This window comes from Pseudopodoces humilis, chromosome 21 (assembly GCF_049639895.1).
Source record: "Pseudopodoces humilis isolate 2021_Gansu_Grassland_sample_001 chromosome 21, ASM4963989v1, whole genome shotgun sequence".
Lineage (NCBI taxonomy): Eukaryota > Metazoa > Chordata > Aves > Passeriformes > Paridae > Pseudopodoces > Pseudopodoces humilis.
The window spans coordinates 11,634,071-11,655,000 of record NC_142220.1 but is presented as its reverse complement, the minus strand read 5'-3'; the positions used below and the strand labels follow the sequence as shown (position 1 = coordinate 11,655,000).

Here is a 20,930-nt window from a genome sequence, read left to right as displayed (position 1 = left end):
GGCTTCGCTCGTCTAACAGGTTGTAGTGCTGTATCAACATACAACTGACACAAAGTGGGCGAATTTCGCATGCCCTGGGGCAGTGTCGTCCATTCGAATCGCTTGTCTGGTTCTCCTCTATTTAAGGAGGGTAAAGTGAATGCAAATCTTTTCGTATCCTGGGGATGTAATGGTATTGTGAAAAAACAGTCTTTCAAATCTACAATAAGGATGAGCCAATCTTGAGGTAGCATGGCCGGGTTGGGGAGGCCAGGTTGCAAGGCCCCCATGGGCTCCATTTGCTGATTAACCGCACGCAGATCTTGTAGGAGGCGATAATTGCCTGACTTCTTCTTGATGACAAAAACAGGCGTGTTCCAGGGACTTGTGGAAGGTTTGAGATGTTTTAGTTGCAATTGTTCTGCCACTAAGCGATGCGCTTGTTCAAGATTTTCCCTTTTTAAGGGCCATTGCTTAACTACCACAGGTGTATCGGAAATCCATGTCAATGGTAGAGGGAATGTCCAAGCAATGGCCGTCATGATAAAGGGGAGTCTGTGGGTACGTATCCCAATTGTGACAAAACATCTCTTCCAATAATGCAGTCAACCTCCGGTGGGAGCGGGGTAAGTGAAAAAATAGCCGTTGCTTGTTTTCCTTCGATTTCTGCGGTGATCAAAGGGGAACGTTTAGCAAGTCGGATTCCTCCTATACCGGAGACTGTAGTGCTTGCTGATAAAAGAGGCCACATTTTAGGATATTTACCAGTGTCAATATACAAGTATCTGCTCCGGTATCTAGCAAGGCCTTTTCAAGGGTAACGGTTTGCCCTTGATAACGGAGATGGCATGCTTTCTTTGGTCGCGTGGCAAGGTCAATAACAGGCAGAGCAATGTCCCCTGAGGAACCAAGGCATTTTGTCCGACGTGGCTCAGTAGATCGAGGTGGTATACCAGCGGTCAAGTGTGGTAGGGGTACAAACTGCGCAATTCTTTGTCCTTTTGGAATGGTAAGTGGGGGAAACTGGGTACTAACGATGATAAAGAGTTCTTCAGTATCAGCATCAACTACCCCTGGCTCGATGGAAAGACCTAAAACAGAACCTGAGGAGCGGCCTAATATTAGTCCTCCAGTTGGTTGTCCATTAACAATCAATGGTCCATAGATACCAGTAGGAATAGTATGTGGACCATTATTGTAGAGTGTGGTGTCTACTGCTGCTGCCAGGTCCAATCCGAGGCTGCCTGAGGTTGCTGGCAGAAGTTGACCACTTGGCTGTCGGAGGCAGGGGCTACTTGTGTCTCCGCGCGGCCCGTTTTCGCGCTGGCTCTCGAGTTTCCCGGCCCCTGGTGGCAGGCATTGTTGTTATGAGTGCTGGATTGACATTTTCCGCACCACACTCCCGACACATTGGATGTGTCCCATCCGTCCACATCTGAAACATTTCATTCTTCCTCCCGCACTGGGGCGCCGCTGCAGTGTCGCCGCTTGGAGGGGTGCAAGGGCAGCTAAAACCTGACTCTGGGCTGCTAGAGTTTGTTCTTTAAAGGCCTGTGCCTGGTGCTGCAGTCCTTCTCCTATTTTTTGCAGAGCTTCTACCATAAACACCTGAGTGCCACTTGGCATAGCTGCAGCCTTATCTAACAAATCTTGGACATTCCAATTTCCTGGTGCTGTGGCTATTAAAGATCGAGTTGTAGCATTTCCATTCTGTAATATACACTGTTTAACTAACGCGTCTTGCATATGCTCAGCTATACCTGCCTTGGCCAGGGCTTCAATAATTTTGTCCACAAAGGAGCCAAGGGCTTCATCTCTACCTTGCTTAATCCCCATATACATGGGGATACCCCCGGGTGCCCTGATCTTATCCATAGCTCTTTTTGCAACTGCCATAGCTTCTCTCAGTTTCTCTCCCCGCAAGGCCGCCTGTTGCTCTAAGCGAATATGGGCTCCATTGCCCATAAGTTCATCTACAGTGAGCCCTGCGAGGGGATCACCAGCGGGGCGAGGAAGTGCAGCACTTGCAGCTGCCTCCTCCCTCCATCGAGTCTCAAACATAAGTCTCTGATGAGGGGTATATATGAGACGAGCCATGCCTCTAATGTCAGCGGGCAGCAGGACGGCTGAATTAAATAGATACTCAATCATCTGTTTCGCAAGCTCACTCGTGACTCCAAATTGTGCCACCGTTGATCTTAATTGAGACAAAAGCTTCCAATCGAGCTGCGTAACTTCAGCTCGCTGGCCCCCCCCCCTGCAAAGGGTGAAATATCACAGGGAAAGCAAGTGGGGGTGCTATTTGCACCTGAGCTGCTGCCGCCAATTCCGTATCTCCCTCTTGCAGATCCTGCCGTGCAAGCGCAGCCCATGCCTCACGCCTGCCCTGTGCCATAGCCTCCGCGAGATCTGATAAGGCCCCGGGGAACGGCTCCGTGGCTGCGGCGTTAGATAATGCACCCGGAGGAGGCGGCGGTGGGAGCGGCGGCGGGAGCGGCGGCGGGAGCGGCGGGTGATCCGAGGGGACGGGGGTGCAGAGGGAGTCGCAGACTCCCTAGAATCTGGCGGGGGCAGATCTACAGAAGCAAATATCGGTGGATTCGGAGCTGAAGGGTCGATATAAGCCTTATTGCGATCTTGCGCCACGCGGGCATTATCGGCAGCTCGCTTTTCTGCCTGACACATGAGTAACTCATTCTGCACAATCTTCCATAATTTGCTCATTTTTTTGCTACTTTGTCATCTTCTAAAACTAAGTCCCAAAGGCGATCACCATACCTACGCCACTCATGTAGTTCGTGGACTGAGTGAGGGTTAGTGAAAAACCCATAGGAAACAGCATGGGTTAACAGGAGAGGTAAATCTTTCTCTAAATCTAAACCCTTAATGTCCCGCTTCTTCAAGAAGGCGGTGAAAAGATCAGCTTGCCTGTCCATACTCACCGGTACCGTTGCAACCCCCCAGGCGTCGGCAGCGCGTAGCGGCAGAGCCCACCGATGTGGCACTCAGGGCGACAAAGTGCCGTCCAAGGGACCCGCCCCCAACGCAGCTCTGAGGAGGGAAGGGAAAGGCTGTTCGGGCGCCAGATGTCGGGATTTACCGGAGCCGCGGAAGACAAGCCTCATGCTCTCATGGTCAGCAAGTCTCAGTTTATTGGAGTTTACAATATACAATATATAATGCTCATAATCAGCTCATACATATTGCAAAAGCTAAGCTCATGATTGGTCCACTAACACTGACGCACATTGTTCTTCGTTACCTTGAAGTTACTAGTTACCTATCTTTCTGCTGCAGGTCCACATACTTGGCAGTTTCACATCCTGATAGTTGTTTCAGTTTGTCCTTAAGGGCGTTCTATCCTTGAGGCCTTATACTTTAACTAATCAGACCATATAATGTCCTTTTTGTCTTAGCCATTCTTCAGACAAACTCTCTACATCACTGCAGTGATGTCACAGAGAAGGAAAACTGGGTCACTCATGGGTATGATGTCACAGAGAGGGGAATAATGGGTCTCTCACCACTGTGGTGTCACAGAGAGGTGTAGATTGGGCCTGTCACTGCTGTGATGTCACAGAGAGAAGAAAACTGAAGCTGTCACTGCTGTGACACTGCTGTGGCCTATCAGAGGGGATGAATTCAGACTTGTTTTTGATGTTATGTCACGGAGGGGAGAAAAGTGGCACTGTCAGCGCTGCGGTGTTACAGAGAGGTGTAAATTGGGCTTGTTCCATCTGGGGTGTCACAGCAAGGGTGAAATTTCGTCCGTCAGTGCTGTGACGTCATCAAGGGTGGAAACTGGCTCTTTCACTGCTCTGGTGTCACAGAGAGGGGAAAACTGGGGCTATCACAGCTGTGGAGTCTCAGAGAAGGGAACACAGGTGTTATGACGTGTCTGTTGCCACAAAGGGGATGGAATTAGGGTTGCCATGGCTATGGTATCACAGAGAAGTTTGAATTGGTTCTGTCTCTGCTGTGATGTCACAGAGAGTAGAATAAGGGGTCTGTCACTGCTGTAGTGTTCCATCGAAGCTGAAATGAAGGCAGTCATGGGTGTGATGTCACAGATAGAGGAAAACTGAGTCTGTCACCGCTGTGGTGTCCCAGAGAGGGGAAAACTGGAGTGATCACTGTTGTGCAGTCCCAGAGAAAGTTACACAGGTGCTATGACTTGTCTGTTGCCACACAGGGAATGGAATTGGGCTTGTTAGGGCTGTGGTATCACAAAGAGTCTTCAATTGGTTCTATCTCTGATGTGATGTCACAGAGAGGGGAATAATGGGACTGTCAGCACTGTGGGGTCACCGAGAGGAGTAAATTGGACTTGTCACTGCAGTGATGTCACAGAGAAGGAAAACTGGGTCACTCATGGGTGTGATGTCACAGAGAGGGGAATAATGGGTCTCTCACCACTGTGGTGTCACAGAGAGGTGTAGATTGGGCCTGTCACTGCTGTGATGTCACAGACGGGGGAATACTGAGGCTGCCACAGCTCTGGTGTCACAGAGAGGTGTAGATTGGACCTGTCACTGCAGTGATGTCACAGAGAGAGGAAAACAGAGGCTCTCACTGCTGTGGCCTATCAGAGGGGATGAATTCAGGCTTGTCTATGATGTTATGTCACGGAGGGGAGAAAAGAGGCATTGTCAGCGCTGCGGTGTTACAGAGAGGTGTAAATTGGGCTTGTTCCATCTGGGGCGTGACAGAAAAGGTGAAATTTCGTCTGTCAGTGCTGTGATGTCATCAAAGGTGGAAACTGGGTCTTTCACTGCTGTGGTGTCACAGAGAGGCGTCTTTTGGGCCTGTAACGGGTGTGATGTCACAGAGAGAGGAGGACTGGTGTGATCATAGTTGTGGACTCACAAGAGAAAGTTGCACATATGCTATGGGGACAGCATAGGCATTTGTAGGGTTTTGTTGGGGTTTTGAAAAGATGTAGTCTTTTTTGTGGGTTTTTTTTTGGAATTTGTGTGGTTTTTCTGGCATTTTGTTGGATATTGAGGAGATTTTGTAGTATGTTTCTGAAATTTTTTGTTGTTATTGTGGAATTTGTATGGTTAGTGAGGGAATTTGAGGTATCTTCTAGAGTTTTGTGGGATTTTTCTCAGAATTTGTGGAAATTGGTGGGGATTTTGTGAGACGTTGCTGGAAAATTGTTGGGTTTTTAGAAGATTTCAGGAATTTTGTGAGATTTTTCTGGAATTTTCTGGAGCTTTTCCAGAATTTTGTGGGATTTGGAGGCGACTTGAAGGAGGGATTTTTATTAAATTTAGTGGAAATCTGTGGATATTTTGTGAGATGTTTCAGGAATTGTGTCGGGTTTTGAGAAGATTTCGGGAATTTTGTGGGATGTTTCTGGAATTTTGGGGGATATTGAGGAAATATCTTTTATTTTATTATTTTTAATATGACAATATAAATACTAAAAAATAATAAATATAAATTTAATAAATTTAATAAAAATAAATATTTTTATTTCCTTTCTATATTATTTATTCAAAAGCCCTGCTTCTAACAAAATAAAAACCAAAAATTCCACTTGATTTTAATATTTTTAATACCTATTTCTATCATATTGAATTTCTTTATTTATATACATAGATATACAACATAACAAATATTAAAATATATTATATTATCATCCGTCATTATATTTTTCATCCTGAATATTAATGTACTTGTCCAGATTTGGATTACTTGTATTTATTTCTTTTTTTATTATTTTTATTTGTTTTTATTCTTTCTGTCACAGAGAGTCTTCAATTGGTTCTATCTCTGAACTGATGTCACAGAGAGAGGAAAACTGAGGCTGTCACTGCTGTGGCCTATCAGAGGGGATGAATTCAGACTTGTCTATGATGTTATGTCGAGGAGGGGCGAAAAGTGGCACGGTCACCGCTGTAGTGCTACAGAGAGGTATATATTGGGCCACTTTTCTGCCCTCTGTGACATAACATCATAGACAAGTCTGAATTCATTCCCTCTGATAGGCCACAGCAGTGTTACAGCAGTGGCAGCTTCAGTTTTCTTCTCTCTGTGACATCACAGCATTGACAGGCCCAATCTACGCCTCTCTGTGACACCACAGCAGTGAAAGACCCAGTTTCCACCCTTCATGACAACACAGCACTGACAGATGAAATTTCACCCTTTCTGTCACACCCCAGATGGGACAAGTCGAATTTACACCTCTCTGTAACACTACAGCTGTGACAGTGCCACTTTTCTGCCCTCCGTGACATAATATCATAGACAAGTCTGAATTCATCCCCTCTGATAGGCCACCGCAGGGTCACAGCAGTGACAGCTTCAGTTTTCTTCTCTCTGTGACATCACAGCAGTGACAGGTCCAATCGACACCTCTCTGTGACACCAGAGCTGTGGCAGCCTCAGTATTCCCCCATCTGTGACATCACAGCAGTGACAGGCCCAATCTACACCTCTCTGTGACACCACAGCAGTGAAAGACCCAGTTTCCACCCTTGATGACATCACAGCACTGACAGATGAAATTTTACCCTTTCTGTCACACCCCAGATGGAACAAGCCCAATTTACACCTCTCTGTAACACTACATCAGTGACAGTGCCACTTTTCTCACCTCCGCGACATAACATCATAGACAAGTCTGAATTCATCCCCTCGGATAGGCCACAACAGTGAGAGCCTCAGTTTTATTCTCTCTGTGGCATCACAGCAGTGACAGGTCCAATCTACACCTCTCTGTGACACCAGAGCTGTGGCAGCCTCAGTATTCCCCCCTCTGTGACATCACAGTAGTGAAAGACCCAGTTTCCACCCTTCATGACAACACAGCACTGACAGATGAAATTTCACCCTTTCTGTCACACCCCATATGGGACAAGTCGAATTTACACCTCTCTGTAACACTACAGCTGTGACAGTGCCACTTTTCTCCCCTCCGTGACATAATATCATAGACAAGTCTGAATTCATCCCCTCTGATAGGCCACAGCAGTGTCACAGGAGTGACAGCTTCAGTTTTCTTCTCTCTGTGACATCACGGCAGTGACAGGCCCAATCTATGCCTCTCTGTGACACCACGGCAGTGAAAGACCCAGTTTCCACCCTTGATGACATCACAGCACTGACAGATGAAATTTTACCCTTTCTGTCACACCCCAGATGGAAGAAGCGCAATTTACACCTCTCTGAAACACTACAGCGGTGACAGTGCCACTATTCTCCCCTCTGTGACATAACATCATACAAAAATCTGAATTCATCCCCTCTGATAGGCCACAGCAGTGAGAGCCTCAATTTTATTCTCTCTGTGACATCACAGCAGTGACAGGCCCAATCTACGCCTCTCTGTGACACCACAGCAGTGAAAGATCCAGTTTCCACCCTTGATGACATCAAAGCACTGACAGACGAAATTTCACCCTTTCTGTCACACCCCAGATGGAACAAGCCCAATTTACACCTCTCTGTAACACTACAGCAGTGACAGAGCCACTTTTCTCCACTCCGTGACATAACATCATACACAAGTCTGAATTCATCCCCTCTGATAGGCCACTGCAGTGACAGCTTCAGTTTTCCTCCCTCTGTGACATCACATCATTGATAGAACCAATTGAAGACTCTCTGTGATACCACAGCCCTAACAAGCCCAATTGCATTCCCTGTGTGGCAACAGACAAGTCATAGCACCTGTGTAACTTTCTCTGGGACTGCACAACAGTGATCACTCCAGTTTTCCCCTCTCTGGGACACCACAGCAGTGACAGCCCCAGTTTTCCCCTCTCTGTGACATCACAGAAGAGACAGAACCAATTCAAACTTCTCTGTGATACCATAGGCATGACAACCCCAATTGCATCCCCTTAGTGGCAATAGACATCTCATAACACCTGTGTTACTTTCTCGGCGACTCCACAGCTGTGATAGCCCCAGTTTTCCCCTCTCTGTGACATCACAGTAGTGGGAACCCCAATTTACGCCTGCCTGTGACAGCGCCGCAGTGAAAGACCCAGTTTCCACCCATTATGACATTACAGCACTGACCGACCCAATTTCACCCTTTCTGGCACACCCCAGATGGAACAAGCCCAATTTACACCTCTCTGTAGCACTACAGTGGTGACCGTGCCACTTTTCTCCGTGACATAACATCATAGACAAGCCTGAATTCATCCCCTCTGATAGGCCACAGCAGTGAAAGCCTCAGTTTTCTTCTCTCTGGGAGATCACTGCAGTGACAAGTCCAATTTACGCCTCTCTGTGATGCCACAGTGGTGACAGACCTATTATTCCCCTCTGTGACATCACAGTCATGACAGAACCAATTTTAGAAAATCTGTGATGCCACAGCCCTAACAACACCAATTGAATTCCCGGTGTGGCAACAGACAAGTCATAGCACCTGTGTAACTTGCTCTGGGACTGCACAACAGTGATCCCTCCAGTTTTCTCCTCTCTGGGACACCTCAGCAGTGACAGACTCAGTTTTCCTCTATCTGTGACATCACAGCCATGGCAGCCTTAATTTCGGCCCCGATGGAACACCACAGCAGTGACAGCCCCAGTTTTCCCCTCTCTGTGACATCACGCCAATGAGGGACCCAGTTAAAGGTCTCTGTGACATTACTGCAGTGGCAAGTCCAATTTACGCCTCTCTGTGACGCCACAGTGGTGACAGAGCCAGTATTCCCCTCTCTGTGACATCACACCAATGAGGGACCCAGTTTCCCCTCTCCATGACATCACTGCAGTGTCAACTCTAATTTATGCCTCTCGGTGATACCACAGCAGTCACAGATCCATTACACCTCTCTCTGGGACATCACATCAGAGACAGGCCCAATTTAGGCCTCTCTCTGACATCACAGCAGTGCCAGGTCTAATTTACACCTCTCTGTGACAAGACAGTAGTGGCTGCCTTAGTTTTCCCTTCTCTGTGACATCACAGCAGTGACAGGCCCAATCTACACCTCTCTGTGACACACACCAGACCACTGGCAGCCTCATTTGTTTCCTCTCTGTGACATCACACCAATGAGGGACTCAGTTAAAGGTCTCTGTGACATTGCAGTCATAACTCTAATTTACGCCTCTCTGTGACACCACAGCAGTGACAGACCTATTTTTCCCCTCTCTGTGACATCACATCAGAGATAGAACCAATTGAAGACTCTCTGTGATACCACAGCCCTAACAAGCCCAATTCCATCCCCTTTGTGGCAACAGACGAGTCATAGCACCTGTGTTACATTCTCTGGGACTGCACAAGAGTGATCACTCCAGTTTTCCCCTCTCTGGGACACCACAGCAGTGACAGAATCAGTTTTCCTCTATCTGTGACCTCACAGACATGATAGCCTTAATTTCAGCCCCGATGTAACACCACAGCAGTGACAGACCTAGTTTTATCCTTTCTGTGACATCGCAGCAGTGACAGGCCCAATTTACGCCTCTCTGTGAGGCCAGTGCAGTGGCAGCCTCATTTTTTAACTCTCTGTGACATCATAGTCATGACAGCCTCAAATTCATTCCTTTTGTAACACCACAGCAATGACAGCCCCAGTTTTCCCCTCTCTGTGACATTACAGCCGTGACAGGCCCAATTTAGGCCTCTCTGTGACACCAGTGCAGTGGCAGCCACAGGTTTTTTCTCTCTGTGACACCAAACCAATGAGGGACCCAGTTTCCCCTCTCTGTGACATCACTGCAGTCACAACTGTAATTTACGCCTCTCGGTGACACCACAGCAGTCACAGGTCCATTATGCCTCTCTCTGGGACATCACATCAGAGACAGGCCCAATTTTCACCTTCCTGTGACATCACAGCAGTGACAACCCTAACTTACGCGTCTCTGTGACACCATAGTAGTGGCTGCCTCAGTTTTCCCTTCTCTGTGACATCACAGTCAGGACAGCCTCCAATTCATCCCATTTGTAACACCGCAGCAGTGACAGCCCCGGTTTCCCCTCTCTGTGACAACACTGAAGTGACAGGCTCAACGTACGCCACTCTGTGACACCAGAGCAGCGGTAGCCTCAGTATTCCCCTCTCTGTGACGTCACACCAATGAGGGACCCAGTTTCCCCTCTCTATGACATTACTGCAGTGATAACTCTTAATTTTCGCCTCTCAGTGACACCACAGCGGTGACAGACCCATTATTCCCCTGCTCTGCGACGTCATGGCAATGACAGGTCCAATTTACGCCTCTCTGTGACACCACAGTGGTGGCAGATCCATTATTCCCTTCTCTGTGACATCACATCAGAGGCAGAACGAATTTAAAACTCTTTGTGATACCACAGCCCTAACAAGCCCAATTCCATCCCCTTTGTGGCAACAGACAAGTCATAGCACCTTTGTAACTTGCTCTGGGACTGCACAACAGTGATCACTCCAGTTTTCTCCATTCTGGACACCACAGCGGTGACAGACTCAGTTCTCCTCTACCTGTCACATCACAGCAGAGACAGAACCAATTAAAACCTCTCTGTGATACCATAGCTATAAGTGTAGCCTTTAAAGAAAGGCAGACACCCTGGTTCAGGAGGCAGCACGGTGACCACACCCAGGCCACTCGGACCATAACCCACAGACATCAATGTGATGGACGGTGAAAATGGCGTTTATTGTTGGAGAATTTGACCTTTTATAACCTAGGGTCACTATGTTACTCCCATCTACTTTCATCACAGCTAGGTGCTATTGGCTAATTGCAGAGGTCATTACCATACTAACGGAGGGGTGGCGGTACTGTCTTTCTGTTACGTTCCGATACCTTCCTAATGCCAAACCCTTTCTTCAACATATTTTCCCCCTCTCTATGCATAACTAATTTGGTAGAATATAAGGTGTATTAGTCTGAAAAAGTTCTAACGTTATTTTCTATATATCTATCTCTAAACACTTTGTTTAACTTATCTATATTATAAAAGTTTTAAAAGTAGATACTATAAATTTGAGTAAAATATAGGATACACTATACTTAACTAAAAGCTCAAAACTTATAAAATAGATACTGCAGTTTTTCATTAGTAAATATAAGGCACATGCGGTGACTAAGTGTATTTTTAGAGCATCTGTTGCTTTTCTACAAACAGAATGTTAACTCTTTCTAGTTGCCTCTTAACAAAGGTACAAGCTTATTTAAAATACCCGGTTTTTCAATTATCTGCAAGTCTTCATCAATTGTCATTTGTAGCTGAAACAGTCTCTGTTGTTGGGTCACAGTGGCACAGACACCTGTGGCAGCACCAGTTGCTCCCAGGCTAAGCAGCATCGCTATGGTCACACCTGTCACCAGTTCTCTTTTCTGAAGTCCAGTGGGTCTCTTCACTTGCAGGCTTAACTCTTCATCCAGGTGGTACAGGACTCTGGGAACAATCACAACTTGCACAAAAAAATCGTTAGAAAGACTGAAATTATAAGCTGATAGGCATGTGGTAATCATTTCCTCATCTGTGCTTATCAGCTGCTGCAGGCTGGAGCCTTGCAGCGGATGGTCTGCCCCAGTTACTTGGGCTAGTTGTCTGGCACAGTTGTCTTCCCAATCTTGTTTAAAAACAATCATCCCTGCCCCATCGAAAAACATTCTGCAAGTGTATTTTATATCAAAAGGGAGCAGGTCGTCACCTCCAAAAAGACCATCGATAAGGGAGGTGACCATGGCAGAATTAAGCCCTTTATCTGAAATTGCTTTAACAATTGTTTTAACCTCTTTAGGATTTATTGGTGAGTAAACTCTCTGTCCCCCCTCAGACACCCGGACTGGGAATACTAGCACGTCTGGAGGAACCCAGATGGCACATTCTGCTCTTATCTAACCCCAGACTGTGAGAGGGGTATCCTCTCTCGGTTCTTTTTTAATGTGGAGGGGGGTATTCTTGTTTATCTTTATTGTTTCCTCTTCTGAGGACTCGGGCTCCGACCATTCATCGCTAGTATCTCTGTTGGAGTCAGAGCTCGACTGGCTGGCTATTTCCTGTGTCCCGTACCTTTTTGTTGGGCTCCGGCCCTGCCTACCACCCCTGTGGGCGGGCCATTCCCTCCCTCCTGGTTCTCCCCACCTTTTGGTCCACCCTCTACTCCGCCTTTCACCCCACCTTTCACTCCGCCCTTCACTCCGCCTTTCACTCCACGCTCTGTTCCGCCCTCTGCTCCCCCCTCCTCTCCCCTTTATCACATTCCATTCTCTGTCCCTCTGTACCCATCCCCCGCGTCCTTCTCCACATTTCTTATCTCTCAACTTCCCGACTGTGTTCATCTCTCAATGCCAGTGTTTGTTCTTTGTTTTCAGTAAAGATATTTCTTTCCCGCTCCGTGACTTTTTGCTCAGTGCCATTTTCAAGCCCCTGGGGGAATGCTTCCCCCCTTACTTTCTCTGCAACACCTCTGGCTTATTCTGTTAACTTTCTCCAAAAATCTCCTGCTCTCTGTTGTTTCTCTGAGAGCAGATAAGGATTTGGGGATCGAGGGGATGCATCGCCCTCCCGGGCCCCCCCAGCTCAGCTGAGCCTCTCCCGTCTGGGGGCTGTGAAATCTGAGTGGCCGCTCTGACCCCGAATTTTGGGGTGGCCAACAGACAGTTTCTTGCCACCTTCCAGATCTCATCGACAAGGGTTTTAGTACATCTGTCCCACACCTTAGGGTGGATAAATTTTACAAGCTGATTTATGACCCCAATAAACAAAAGCCTTGCAATAGCAAGAGTAAAAGAATTAGGTTTACAACTTAATTGCAATCTGACCTTTACCAGTGATTCCATCTTCACAGGGACGTCTCCCTCGTCAGGATGGGTCCAGCCAGTCCTGACAGCTGCTCCTCTATTCCAGGCAACCCTCGTTTTCTGGGTTTGAATCCCGCTTCTTCCGCCTGGGTTTCGGTACCATATATGGCCTTTCAAGCAAGGCAGACACCCTGGTTCAAGGAACAGCACGGTGACCACACTCAGGTCACTCGGACCATAACCCAGAGACATCAATGTGATGGATGGCAAAAATGGCATTTATTTTTGGAGAATTTGACCTTTTATAACCTAGGGTCACGATGCTACTCCCATCTGCTTTCATCACAGGTAGGTGCTATTGGTTAATTGCAGAGGTCATTACCATAATAACGGAGATGAGGGGGGGTAATATCTTTCTGTTACATTCTGATATCTTCCAAATGCCAAATCCTTTCTTCAAGACATGACAGCCCCGATTGCATCCCCTTTGTGGCAACAGACAAGTTATAACACCTGTGTTACTTTCTCTGAGACTCCACAGCTGTGATAGCCCCAGTTTTCCCCTCTCTGTGACATCACAGCAGTGGGAACCCCAATTTACGCCTGCCTGTGATAGCAGAGCAGTGAAAGACGCACTTTCCACCCATTATGACATCACAGCACTGACAGACCCAATTGCACCCTTTCTGGCACACCACAGATGGAACAAGCCCAATTTACACCTCTCTGTAACACTTACAGCGGTGACAGTGCCAGTTTTCTCCTCTCCGTGACATAACATCATAGACAAGTCTGAATTCATTCCATCTGATAGGCCACAGCAGTGACAGCCCCAGTTTCCCCTCTGTGACATCACAGAAGTGACAGGCCCAAATCTACGCCTCTCTGTGACACCAGAGCTGTGGCAGCCCCAGTTTCCCCTCTCTGTGACATCACTGCAGTGACAACTTGATTTATGCCTCTCGGTGACACCACAGTGGTGACAGACCCATTATTACCCTCTCTGTGACATCACAACAGTGACAGGCCCAATTTAGGCCACTCAGTGACACCAGAGCAGTGGCAGCCTCATTTTTTTCCTCTCTGTGACATCACACCAATGAGGGACTCAGTTAAAGGTCTCTGTGACCTCACTGCAGTGGCAACTCTAATTTCCTTCTCTCTGTGACACCACAGTGGTCACAGCCCCATTATGCCCCTCTCTGTGACATCACAGTCGTGGCTGCCTCAGTTTCCCCCTCTCTCTGACATCACACATATGACAGCCTCAATTTCATCCCCTTAGTAACACTGCAGCAGTGACAGCCCCAGTTTTCCCCTCTCTGTGACATCACATCAGAGACAGAATTAAATAAAAACATAACTTAATCTTATTCTGTTACTACACATAGCAGCTAAAAGTTTGATATATACCTTTAAACACCATATAACTATAACAGGGATTCACTATAAAGAGTTTAAAATGCAACTAATACATTACAATTCTATGTCATCTAGCTTTAAGAATAACTTACAATAACTGCAAATGTAACTAAAAATTCATAATAGTAATTTGCCTAGTATATGCTTAAATTGGTTAGGATTTTAAAGTGCAGTTTTTCTAGAGAAAAACCACAACAACACAGGACTAGGCAAGCTACCATTCATCTTTTGTAGCACTTTTCAGAAACATCAAGTCTAATTCTTAAACTAAAATCCAAAATCCAAATTGGTATCTATGCAGTTATATCTGTTTTTTATAACAAAAGGACTCACATTGAAATTACCTTATTAAAATTGTGGAGAAAATAAGCAAATAGATAATACATGCTCTAACTTAAGTTTGTCTTGTACAGTAAAGTTCTCTTAAGCAACTATTTTTTTAAACAACAAATCTCTTTTGTAGATAACATTAATTGGAAGGTTTTATTAGAAGCTGTAAATCATACCATATTTTAACTTTAGGTTTTAAAACTAATTATTGCAAGGTAACTTTTGTTAATATTCACCTTAAACACCCCTTTTTTTTTTTTTTTTTAACTTTCAAAGAATCACAATAATTTCTCTAGTAAAACTCTAAAAACTGCAACTGCATAAACTCATAATTACTTAAAACACTAAATTAACTCTAAAAGGGTATATAAAAACAGTTTAAAAAACCAATGAATCATGACTTCAACAAACTGGGTACTATCCCGGTGCTTTTTCTTAGAGAGGGAGTGGGGGCGGGGGGGGGGGTGGACTGCCCACCCTGCTGCTGCTCTCTGCTGCTGTTATCTTTCTTCACATCCCCCACATACTCTCACAGAGAGGAAAAACGGAGAGAAAGAAAAAAAAAAACCTCACAAACTTAACTTTAACACATACAGTTTTTTCTCTCACTTTTCCTTGTTGTTTGCCAACAGAGGATAAAAGGGCATGATTTTTACAAAAACAGGCGATGTTACGCTAAAAGTCTCTCATGGCCAGGTGCTAACAGCGGTGACCGTTGCAGCTTATCAACTTTTAATTACAGTGATGAATTTCGAACTAGATACCATATAGTTCAAGATTTTTTTGGCTATTTTGTCTCTCTTTGAAGCTGTCTGAGCCACCTGTGCTCAGCTGTTTCTGTAATTGTTCAGCGTGGCCTTGGAACTTTTTCTCCACTGCCTCTGCCCTGAGGGTGTCTTTGTTCTCTGCACACACTTCAGTGCTCCTTCATGTCTCCCTGGTTCAGGTGAAAACCAATCTAAATTTGGCTTCTTTTCTTCCAGGGTAGCAAAGTTGGAACTTAAATAAGATTGTAGTGTTAAAAGTGACTCCAAAAGTGAAGCAAATAGTTCCGGATATATCACATCCTGCCATAACTGAACAGATTCTGTTCATTGTTTCAGCGTTTGCTGTGGAATTTCTTTCTCATTATTTTCTTCTCTCTGACTCTCCCTCCCTCTCTCCAAGGGCAGCATAGATAGGAGTGCTTGCCCAGCAGTGGGAGGTAAAGGCGTCTGCTGCTGTGATGCAGGTAGAATTACGGAGCTCACAGCCTCAGCATATCTCGCTTTTCTGTTTTTTAAGGTATTAATTACAATCTGCCAAGTTTGACTGAGAGACAGTGTCCTTGCTCTTTTCTGTGATTGTCATTTCCCAGATCAGAGCCCTTATATCAGTCCATTCCTCAACTGCAAAGAGCAGTAGGGGCACTACTAAATGCCCGTGATAATTAGCCCATATAATGAGCATATCCAGGTCTTTTTCCCCAGCTGCTTCACCTCATTTAACGAGAATACTCAGAAGTAGATTTTTTGCCGCTGAAAATTCCACTTCCATGCTGGCGGCAGATGCCCAGGGGAGGGTCGCGACCCCTCACTTACTCCTCCGCACCTCAGTCTCCCCCAGAAACCTGAATTTCCACATCTAACCTCACCACGTCTCACCGCGCTCAGGTTGCCTATCCGGTACCGATCCAAGGCAGTGTCTATCTGCGCTCAGATCCGCTCCACCAACCTCGGTCCAAGGCTTCGTCCCACCATGCATGGACCCACCGAAGCCCCCCCTGCCTGCAAGGTCCCTGTTCAGGCGCCAAATATTGAGAGGCTGCCAGCTTATTCACGACCGTTCACAGAAGTAAACATGAACGCCATTTATTTCTATCTTTAGCACACCTTTTACAGGGTTTTATAGGGTCCACGGGCTAAGCAAGTTACCATTGGCTAATGCACATAAGTTTACATTTTTTCTCCTGTACACAAGGGTATTGTTTTGCTTTACTCTCTCTTCTGCAGGAAGGTTTCAAGGACTTTAGCCTTTAATATCATGACTTATTTCAAAGACTGGTTTGTGCAGACAGGCCTTTACTAATATATAAAATATAGCAACACTGTTACACGTATTTTTTTATAGCAAAAAGACTCGCATTGAAATTTCCTTATTAAAATTGTGGAAAAAACAAGCAAATGGGTAATATATATATATTATATATATATATAATATATGGTTGACTTAACTTTGTCTTGTACAGTGAAGTTCTCCTAGCTAATTATTTTTTAAATTATAAATATCTTCTATAGATAACATTAATTGGAAGGTCATTTTATTAATAGCTGTAAATTATTCAATATTTTAATATTAGATTTTAAAGCTAATTATTGCAAGGTAACTTTTACTTCTGTTAATATTTACTCTAAACATTTTTAAAGCGGGGTTTTTTGAATTTTCTAAAGTGTTGCAATAATTTTTCCAGTAACTCTCTAAAACTACAAAAACTCATAATTACTTAAAAACACAAAATTAACTCTAAAAGGGTATATAAAGACATTCTAAAAAAAACAATGAATCGTGACTTTTTAACAAACTGGGTACCATCCCAGTGCTTTTTCTTGGAGAGGGAGCGGCAGGGCTGAATGCCCTGCTCTGCTGCTGTTATCTCTAGAAGGTTTGAGTGAAGTCTTCACCATCTCCCACACACTCTCGCAGAGGGGAAAAATGGAGAGAAAAAAAATGTCACAAAGTTAACTTTAACAAATGCAGTTATTTTTCTCAATATTTTTCTCGTTGTTTGCAGACAGAGGAAAAAGGACACGATTTTACAAAACCAGACAATGTTAAGCAAAGAGCTTCTCAGGGCCAGGTAGATAGCAGCAGTAACCATTGCAACTTATTAACCTTTAACTACAGTAATGAATTTCAAACTAGATACCATATAGTTAGTGATTTTTTGACTATTTTCTCTCCCTTTGAAGCTGCTTGACCCACTCTGGCTCTGCTCAACTGTTTCGGTAATTGCTGATATTTTTCCCAGGTGGCCTTAGAGCTTCTTCTGCAGCAGCTCTGCCATGGGGGTGCCTCTGCTCTCTATGCGGACACCCATACTTCCCCCATGCCCCCCTGGGTCGGGTGGAAACCAATTTAAATCTGGCTTCTCTTCAAAAGCAGAGTTAATATCTTGTCCCTGTATGTCCACAATCAATTTAAAAACATTGAACATCTTATTTTCTTCTCTCTGACTCTCCCCCTCTCTCTCCAAGGGTATCATTGCCAAGAATGTTCACCCAGCAGTGGGAGGCAAAGACGGCTGCTACTGTGACGCAGGTAGAATTACAGGGCTCGCAGTCTGGTTAGATCCCGCTTTCATGTCTCTTAAGGTATTAATTACAATCTGCCAAGTCGAACCGTAAGACAGTGTCCTTGCTTTTCATCGTAATTGTTTTCTCCCACAGCTGGTCTGTTTCTCTCCATTCTTCCACTGCAAAAAGCAGTGGGGGCATTTTCAAACTTCTGTTTTCTCTAGCCCATAAAACAAACTTTTCAAGGTTCTTATCCTTGACTGCTTCCCTTCATTTAATGATAATGCTTTGGAGCAGTTTGTGCTGCCACAAACTCATCCATGCTAGCAGCCCTGGATGGGGGGGAGGGGAGTGACCTCTCCTCCCTAAGTGTCAAGGTGTACTTTCCTCCGGTCTTCTGTCTCAGGTTCCTCTGTCCCCAGTTTTCCCCAGCTTAGGTTCATGATTCCATGTCCAACCACTGCATGAGCTCACCACCCAGCTCCGACCCACTCCCTCAGCCCCGGACCGCTTCCATGTCCAACTCTGTGTGAACCTGCCAAGCTGGTACCCTTTCCCCTCAAAGGGTCCCTGTTCAGAGTGCCAGGTAATGGAAAACCTCAGGCTATTGATGGAGTCCTCATAGATGTATAGCAAACATCCTTTATTTCTATCTTTAGCACACTTTTATAGGGTCCATGTGGCTTAACAAGCTACTATTGGTACATGTTGTTTAATATTCTTTACCTTATACACAATGCCACTGTTTTTCTTTATTCTCACTGTTCCAGGAGACTTTCAAGGACACTGCCCTTAGAATTGTTGCCTGAATTGAAAGCTGGGTTGTACAGACAGACTTTTACTAAAATATCATGCCCTTATTCTGCTAAAATGTTTTCCTACATCTTTTTTTATCACATTTATATTCTATATTTATACACATATATAATGCACAATATATTAAAATACATTAACATCTATATATTTTTCATATTGAATATTAATTTACTTGTACATATTTATATTACTTGTATTTCTTTTTTATGTCTATCTATTTCTCCCTATATTTATATCTTTATTATAGATTTGCATATTTTAATTTCTATATTATTTATTTAAGAGCCCTGCCTCTAACCAAATAAAAAAACCAAAAAGCCCCTTCACCTTACATGGTTAATTAAATACTTTTAATGTCTATTTTTATCAAATTTTTATTTATTTACTATATTGAACTAGGTATAACACAACACATCATATGAAATTATATTTTGATTAACAACTATACACATATTAATATTATATATTAAATATAAACTTATTTATATTTATAACAATTATCTTTATTTCTTTGTGTATATATCTATATCTTATATATTTAATATATATTTGCATATTGTACAAATGATTAAATATTTGTATATTGTACTTTTATTTAAAAGCCCTGCCTCTACCCAAATAAAAACAAGCAAGCCTTTATTTTAAACTATATTTAAATAATTTTTTTAAACTTAGATTTATAGTTTTTATATTTTGTATATATTCTTGTATTTAGTCTATGTAATATAGGTTAAAGCATATTACAATAACATACATAATATTACTTATCTTTTATATGAGTATATTTGGTTACATTATCTATATTATATATTTTCTATTTATATGTCCTATTTTTACATTTATATATTTCTCTTTTTCTGCGTTTTAAAGTTTACATTTCTTTCTCTCTTAAACTCTATGAATTCATTAACCTAACACATCAGAATGACAAAAAACATAAAACCTCAGTCAACACTAGTACACAGTACACACTAATCTCTATGGAGCTTATACATATAAATTTCAGTCTGCACATTTTAATGTCATAAGTGACATTATGCATAGATTTATTTATGCATAATATTTATGCATAGATGTATTTTATACACTCATATTTTACATGCAAGTAATACATGTAAAAACAAAACCCATTTCTGTTACTGACATAAAGTCATAACACTAGAGGGGACAGAGAGAGGGTTTCTTTACAAAGCAATTTAGAGATAAATTCCTATTCTTTGCCAATACCTAACTTAAAACCCAGAAAAACTGTGAAATTCCTGGTAGCTTGTGGTCCCTCTGGGGAAGGACACCCAGCATGAGCCCTCTTCATTCCCCACTCACCTCCTCCTCCACCGCAGCGTGTGCCTCCCTCTCCCACAGATCTTGGGGTACCCCAAGTGACATCAGAGCACCCCAGTCTCCACACCCCATCCCCCTCAGCCGTTTGTCCTTGAAAGAAAGTGGCCAGGAGACAAGACTCCTGTTTTATGCCTTCATTAGGATTCAGCTCTTGGGGTGCAGGGCCCAAGGAGTTGCTTGCACCATGGCCGTTCCCACACTGGCAGCTCCAAGGAGGAGGAACAGTTCAGCTTTGCAGCAGACACTGCAGAGCTGGGGCTTCCATCCTCATGAGAGTAGACAGAAGGCCTGTTGTTCTGGCTCATTGTCTAGGGGGGGTCAGTCCTTTCCAGTCCTCTTAGGTCATGGTGATGCAGGAAGATGGTTTCTAAGCAGGCTTAGGTGATGCAGGAAGATGATCTTTCATTACAGCTTGCTAGAATATGTTTCTTTATCTTTTTATTCCTCTGTTAGCTCATTGTTTTGGTGTCTTGCATGCCTTAGTTTTCATATTATTCGGTTGCACAGCTTCATGGGACTTGCTTTGTTCCAGTGTGGCACAGCGTCCATGGGAGTTGCCTCGTTCTGTGGCATACTTTTTTAATGGGTTGCTTTTGTTAGTGTGGCCCAGCCCCCATGGGAGCAGCCTTGTTACATAGTTACAGGGAAGTAAGGTAAAGGGATAGAAGAATGTCTCTTAAGAACTCTTAAAACAATTAAAAAACTGGTAAGTAATTAACATTACTAATAACTATCAGAGTAAACAGGGGGTACAACAAACAAAGTTTACAAATGGGATAAGAACATTAACTGTACATAACTAAACACAGTATTTTAACCGGGGTGGATTTCTTGAGAGATTTTATTCATGACATCCTTACCCCCAAAGAAGGCACAGAACGGCTCAAACTGCCATGGTCAGCACCACCTTGCTTTATTTGAACCCTTTCCAAATATACATCCCCCTCAAAAGGGATTCTGCTGCAACAAGGAAAGGGGGCAGCCCCCAAAAGGGTTCAAGTTCTTCCACAGCCCTGCAGCCACAGACCAGAGGCAGAAAGAGGGAGTGGCAGC

General features: G+C 44.2%; 1 protein-coding gene across 1 annotated transcript; it reads right to left on the bottom strand.

Annotated features, from left to right (window-relative positions):
• Positions 1–67: 67 nt before the first annotated feature.
• On the bottom strand, positions 68–2,664 carry LOC148182724 (endogenous retrovirus group K member 6 Gag polyprotein-like). Its single transcript, XM_088065607.1, is given in 3 exon segments — positions 68–2,235; positions 2,237–2,483; positions 2,546–2,664. Coding segments are annotated over 3 exon segments (1,257 nt in total). The 3' UTR covers positions 68–1,344.
• Between the last annotated feature and the right edge of the window lie 18,266 nt (positions 2,665–20,930).